A 7500-nucleotide genomic window follows, 5' to 3' on the forward strand; every position below is an offset into this window, starting at 1 on the left:
ATTTCCTAAGACCTCACCACCATATATATGTATATATATATATATATATATATATATATATATATATATATATATATATATAGAGAGAGAGAGAGAGAGAGAGAGAGAGAGAGAGAGAGAGAGAGAGAGAGAGAGAGGCCTCTATATATATGTATATATATATATATATATATATATATATATATATATATTATATACATATATATATTATTGTTATATATATATATATATATATATATATATATATATATATATGCACGTAATACACAGTCATACACATATGTGTGTATATATACATATATATATGATATATATATATATACAGTATATATATGTATATATGTATACAGAATAACCTCCATATATATATATATATATATATATATATTGACTATATATTCAACATACATATACCAATATGACATGCATTTATTTTTAACTATTTCATATAACCAAAAGAAAATATGAATACGTACACACTGTACAAACACCCACCAAAATAGAATGTTTTTTTTTTTTTCTTAACACCAATAGAATTCGTATAAACATCCAACATTTCAACAACTAATTTATGGCTTTGAAAAAATCACATAATCTAATTCTTATAACAATGCTCACTCTCTCTCTCTCTCTCTCTCTCTCTCTCTCTCTCTCTCTCTCTCTCTCTCTCTCTCTCTCTCACGCACGTTTCCCATAACCCAGTTTTACACCATCAGAAATGTGCTACGAATGGAATGTGTCGAAGCGGACCACCCAGCAACTCTCTCTCTCTCTCTCTCTCTCTCCTCTCTCTCTCTCTCTCTCTCTCTCTCTCTCTCTCTCTCTCTCTCTCTGATGACCCCCAGAACTAAAGAACACGAAAACATGCGCCGATTTATCTCCGACAAGACACGAATCCAAAATATTTTCTCACGATTCTGGGAAGAAAAATTCGTGATGAGAAATATAAAAGATACGCTTATTTTATATAAAGATCTACAATAGAATTGATATAAAAATTAATTACAGAGGATATTTTATAGATAGGAAAATGAAGATGATTATTATTCTATACGCATGAAAGTATGGGATAATTCTTCTTCTTCTTCTTCTTCTTCTTCTTCTTCTTCTTCTTCTTCTTCTTCTTCTTCTTCTTCTTATTATTATTATTATTATTATTATTATTATTATTATTATTATGATGATGATGATGATGATCATTCATTCATATATTTTTATATAGACACATTTATCATTATTGTTTTTATTGTTATCATTGCTATTATTATTATTATTATTATTATTATTATTATTATTATTATTATTATTATTATTTTGATTATTATTATTATTATTATTACTACAAGATAAGCTGCAACCTTAGTTGGAAAAGCAGGATACTATAAAACTAAGGGCTCCAACAAGGAAAATAGCCCAGGGAGGAAAGGAAACAAGGAAATAAATAAACAAAAGAAATGATGAACAATTATAAATAGAATATTTTAAGACCAGTAACAACATAATAGTTACATACTAGGCTTGAAGTTAATTCTGATAGTCAGGCCTTCTCGTTCATGAGGCTCAATACTGCACAGTATTCTAGAAGTTTTATTCCAGCTATGACCAAGTTGTGGAGTGATCTTCCTAATCAGGTAGTTGAATCGGTAGAACTTCAACAGTTCAAACTTGCAGCAAATGTTTTTATGTCGAACAGGCTTACATAAGTCTCTTTTTATAGTTTATATATAAAAGATCTGTTTTAATGCTGTTACTGTTTTTATTATATTTTATATTGATTGTTCATTACTTCTTATATACTTTATTTATTTCCTTATTTCCTTTCCTCACTGGATTAAATTTCCCTGTTGAAGCTCTTGGGCTTATAGCATCCTGCGTTCCCGATTAGGGTTGTAGCTTAGCTTGTAATAATAATAATAATAATAATAATAATAATAATAATAATAATAATAATAATAATAATGATGCTTAGCTTGTAATAATAATAATAATAATAATAATAATAATAATAATAATGATGCTTAGCTTGTAATAATAATAATAATAATAATAATGATGATGATGATCATGATGATGAGGATGATGATGACGATGATAATAATAATAATAATCCATGGGAAAAGCTTAACCTAGATAGATAGAAGGATAAGCATCCAAAGTACAAAAAAAAAAAAAAAAAAAAAAAAAAAAAAAAAAAAAATTAATAATAATGGAATTAAGAAGAATATGAAGCACATTCGAGGATAAAATCAATGCTATTCTGAGTGGGGGGGAAATGTCACGGTAAAATGACGGAAGGAATAAATTCCACTAAGAATTTCTTTTTTCTTTCTGAAGAATTAAATTCTGTCGTGATTTTCAAAGGAATCTTTCTTCATCATCTTCCTCACTCGTCTGTCAAATATGTCACTTTTACCTGTGAGTTCCTTGAGAAAAATAGTATCTCAGTTAAAATTTAATTTTCTTTAGCTATAAGGTGGATTTGGTGATTATTTAAAAGAGAGAGTAATGAATAAAGTTTAGTACACATGAAAATCTATAACGTTTACTTTATTTACATACACACACATACATATATATATATATATATATATATATATATATATATATATACATATATATAACTATTATACATATATACTCTCTCTCTCTCTCTCTCTCTCTCTCTCTCTGTATATATATATATATATATAGATAGATAGATAGATAGATAGATATCATCTCCTCCTACGCCTGTTGACGCAAAGGGCCTCGATATATATATATATATATATATATATATATATATATATATATATATACAGTATATATATATTATATATATACAGTATATATATACATATATATACACAGTATATATATATGTATATATAATGTGTGTATATATATATATATATATATATAAAAGATATATCTAAATTAACTATGCAGATGGCAGACGAAACCCCCCCCCCCCTTCTATTTATAGCTGCATTTACAATCTATTTCCTCGTTTGCGTAATCCAAAGAAACGGGTTGTGCTTAGCGCATGAGTAAACGGATACACTCACACACACACAAACACACACACACATAACCAGTTCTTCAACTTCGTAACCTCCAGACAGAAAAAAAAATGAAAAAAGAAAAAAGAAAAAAGAAAAGCATACTCGTTTTTGCAAGCTTGTTGGTCTGTTGCATAGGGAAACAGATTAGCAAATAGATAAACATGTTTGTTATCAGTAAAATAGGGATTATTTAATATATTTACTTAATAAATAAATAGGTAAACAAAAATTCAAGACCTATTTCGATTTTAAATGATTGAGGGTACACTCGGGTACACGGTCTGCTACATAGGGAAACAGATTAGCAAATAGATAAACATGTTATTATCAGTAAAATAGAGATTATTTAATATATTTACTTAATAAATAAATAGGTAAACAAAAACTCAAGACCTATTTCGATTTTAAATGATTGAGGGTACACTATTCTTTCTTATTTCTCATCTTGTTATTTTTTACGTTTTTGTAGTTTATGTATGAAAAATTTATTTAATTGTTTATTAATTCTCTTGTAGTTTATTTATTTCCTTATTTCCTTTCCTCACTGGGCTATTTTCCCTGTTAGAGCCCTTGGGCTTATAGCATCCTGATTTTCCAACTAGGGTTATAGCTTATCTAGTAATAATAATAATAATAATAATAATAATAATAATAATAATAATAATAATATTTTCACCGGCTATTCATTATCCAAGAAAAATTTTCGTAAAGAATCTATTTTCATATATCAACTTTAATATAATGATGATACTACTACTACTACTACTACTACTACTACTACTACTACTACTACTACTACTACTACTACTACTACTACTAAATAATAATAATAATAATAATAATAATAACTAAACTGGCAATGCTATCTTTATATTTCACTATGACTGATAGATATTACTATATTTCTTATAACTTGAATAAAACACCACGCCGTGTCTAATAATCTTTGGTATTAAACATCCACAGTTATATACGATGTATATTTTTTTAAAAATGCAGATTTCACTCAATTTACAGTGCCTCTTCAAAAAGCGCCAAATTTTTTTTTTTTAAATATACAGCGTATATATCTGTGGATTTTAATGTCCACTATATTTCTTGATGAAGATACAATAAGCAAAAAATAAGTCCCCTTATATGGTAAAATCAGAACACTTACGAGGTAGCCTCAAAACACTAACCTTTTCGTAGCACTTTTTACGGTGCTTCTTCAGAAAACTTCTATATTTTTAAAATATACAACGTATATATCTGTTGATTTTTAGTACACACTATATTTCTTGATAAGGATACAATAAGCAAAAATAAGTCCCCTTATAAGGTAAAGGTAGAAAATTCACGAGGTAGCCTTTGGCGAGTGGGCAACTCAAAACACTAACCTTTTCGTAGCATTTTTTACAGTGCCTCTTCAGAAAACTTCTATATTTTTTAGATATACATCGTATATATCTGTTGATTTTTAATACCCACTATATTTCTTGACAAAGATACACCAAGAAAATACAAAGTCCACCCCCCCAAAAAAAAAAAAAAGGTAAAAGCAGAATAGTCAAGAGGGAGCCTTTGGCAAGTGGGTACTTCAAAACACTAACCTTTTTGCAGCCCCTCTTCAGAAAGCTTCTATATTTTTTCTAAATACACAACGTATATAACTGTGGATTTTTAATACTCACTCTATTGTTTAATAAAGATACAGAAAGCAAAAACAAAGTCCCCCAAAAAGAAGTAAAAGTTGAAAACTTACGAGGGAACCTTTGACAAGTGGGTACTTCAACACACTAACCTTTAGCACTTTTTACAGTGTCTCTTCAGAAAGTTTCTATATTTTTTTAAAATATATAACATGAATAACTGGATTGAATTTTTAATGCCCACTTTATTTCTTGATAAAGGTACACTAAGAACCCCCCCCCCCCCCCCAAAGGTAAAAGCAGAATAGTCAAGAAGAAACCTTTGACAAGTGAGCAGATCATAACGCCAATCTTTTCGAAGCACAAACTTCATAGTGTCTCTTCAGAAAGTTTCTATATTTTTTTTTAGATATACAACGTATAAAATTTAATACCCACTATATTTCTTGATAAAGATACGCCAAGCAAATGCAAAGTCCCCCCCCCCCTTCCCCCCCCCCCCCAAAAAAAAAAAAAAAGGTAAAAGCAGAATAATCAAGAGGGAACATTTGGCAAGTGGCCAGATCATAACACAAATCTTTTCAAAGCACTTTTTACAGTTTCTCTTCAGAAAGGTTCTATATTTGTTTGAATATACAACGTATATAACTGTGGATTTTTAATACACACTATATTTCTTGATAAAGATAAACCAAGGAAATACAAAGTCCCCCCTAAAAAAAAAAAAAAAAAAAAAAAAAGTAATAGCAGAATAGTCCAGAGGGAACATTTGGCAAGTGGCCAGATCATAACAAATCTTTTCGAAGCACTTTTTACAGTTTCTCTTCAGAAAGGTTCTATATTTTTTTTTTCTAAATACGCTAACGTATTTAATTTTGGATTTTTTGATACCCACTATTTCTTGATAAAGATACACCAATTAAAAACAAATTCCCCCCCCAAAAAAAAGATAAAAGCAGAAAACTCTAGAGAAAATCTTTGGCAAGCGGGCAGATCATAACACTAACCTTTTCATAGAAGATTAGGAGATAGGTGAACCACATGGAGGCACAGAGGTCATTGAAAACATGACCTAAGCCATAACTCAGCTTTGTGAGCCACGGCATTGACTTCTTCTCTTCCATGATTCCCGGATCCTTGATTCTTCTTCCAATCTCAAGTCTGGTTTTTAGGGCCTTTTCTCCCGAGGTTAGAGTTCCTTCAGTTCACCTATTGGCAAAACTTGTAAAGTTTACAGTTTTTTTTTTTCTGTTTGTATACAGGAAAACGCACCTTTTGTCTTTTTTTAAAAAATCGAGTTCCTAAAGTTCACGTATTTGCAAAACTCGTAAAGTTCCTTTTTGTTTGTCTTTTTTCAAAAATCGAGTTTCTAACGTTCACGTATTTGCAAAACTCGTAAAGTTCCTTTTTGTTTGTATACAAGAAAACGTAAATTCTGTCTTTTTTTTTTTTTTTTTCAAAATTCGAGTTCCAAAAGTTCACGTATTTGCAAAACTCCTAAAGTTTACAGTTCTTTCTGTTTGTATACAGGAAAACGTAACTTCTGTCTTTTTTCAAAACTCAAGTTCCTAAAGTTCACTATTTTATAAAACTTATTTTTCAATTTTATTTGAATTATGTATTTAGATATTTTGATTTTTTTTTCTATCAATGTTTGCAATAAATGACTTGTGAGATTTTTCGAAGTCATCTATTTCAAATTAGGAAAGTAGATTATCTTTATCAATTCGAATAAAGGCCGGCGCATTTTTTCTTCCTTGCTATATATTTCATTTCACATATTTGTTGATTTTCCAATTTTTGTATGAAGTAATGTTATTTGATATCAATTACTATGAATCCGCTTATCAAAGTTTTCTACAAAATATTACAGAATGGGAGTACGTACAAATTAATAAAAAAGTTTTTTTTCGAATTAGTTATCACAACAAATTTGATCGAAGCACCGAGGCTAACTGCATCTTTAATACTTAATAAAGAAACTTTAACCAAGGACAGAATTTTTTCCAATTTTTCAATCCCTCTTCCACATAACTTTATCCCTCAAGCACCAAGTTCTCATGATGCTCTTTAAACGCTTGGAGAATAACCCTCTTCGTTCTGTAAGCAGCAGAGGACCCTACACCTGTGGCCCAGACCGCTGTTATCTCTCCAATGATGCGCTCCTCCGTCAAGGCCTCGTCTCCGCGTGGGTACATCGAAGTTGAAGACTCCTTCCTCGGAGAATCTAGTAGAAGAAGCGGGATCTTGTTTTGCCCGCGCTCACTGCTGGACTGCCACGGTCTCTGCAAAGGGAGATGAATTTATATCAGTCAGGGGGGATCCTGGGCCAAGCTTGTTTCCTTCTCGGAATCACTTGGATGAGCCGAGAAGGATGACACCGCACATACGGCGTCGTATTATCAAGTAATAATTAGCGTTTCCGGATTTTCCGCTTTGTGACGTAGGTGGGCGTGGCTTAGGATTTTCAGCGCAGAGAAGTTGACTTTCACTCTCCATACAGGAATTCATTTTACCCAAAAAGGAATAAGGATTCTCTCTCTCTCTCTCTCTCTCCTCTCTCTCTCTCTCTCTCTCTCTCTCTCTCTCTCTCTCTCTCTCTTAAATATAGTTCTATATGGCTTTGGATCATTACTGATCATTGGTATTTCTCTCTCTCTCTCTCTCTCTCTCTCTCTCTCTCTCTCTCTCTCTCTCTCTCTCTCTCTCTTAAATTTACTTCTATATGGCTTTGGATCATTACTGATCACTGGTCTCTCTCTCTCTCTCTCTCTCTCTCTCTCTCTCTCTCTCTCTCTCTCTCTCTCTTAAATTTAGTTCTATAT

General features: G+C 30.8%; 2 protein-coding genes across 3 annotated transcripts in view; one reads left to right on the plus strand and one right to left on the minus strand.

The window, feature by feature from the left end:
* Amacr (Alpha-methylacyl-CoA racemase) overlaps window positions 1-7500 on the plus strand; it is a 302904-nt gene that overhangs the window by 40576 nt on the left and 254828 nt on the right. The gene's annotated exons all lie outside the window — the stretch shown is intronic.
* LOC137647143 (major facilitator superfamily domain-containing protein 12-like) overlaps window positions 1-7500 on the minus strand; it is a 169279-nt gene that overhangs the window by 24344 nt on the left and 137435 nt on the right. The window contains exon 2 of the mRNA XM_068380415.1: window positions 5683-6960. Coding sequence (XP_068236516.1) covers window positions 5683-5799 — 117 coding nt within the window. The 5' untranslated portion in view covers window positions 5800-6960. The remainder of the gene's footprint in view (window positions 1-5682; window positions 6961-7500) is intronic.

The sequence above is a fragment of the Palaemon carinicauda genome, chromosome 9 (assembly GCF_036898095.1).
Source record: "Palaemon carinicauda isolate YSFRI2023 chromosome 9, ASM3689809v2, whole genome shotgun sequence".
In the NCBI taxonomy this organism is placed as follows: domain Eukaryota; kingdom Metazoa; phylum Arthropoda; class Malacostraca; order Decapoda; family Palaemonidae; genus Palaemon; species Palaemon carinicauda.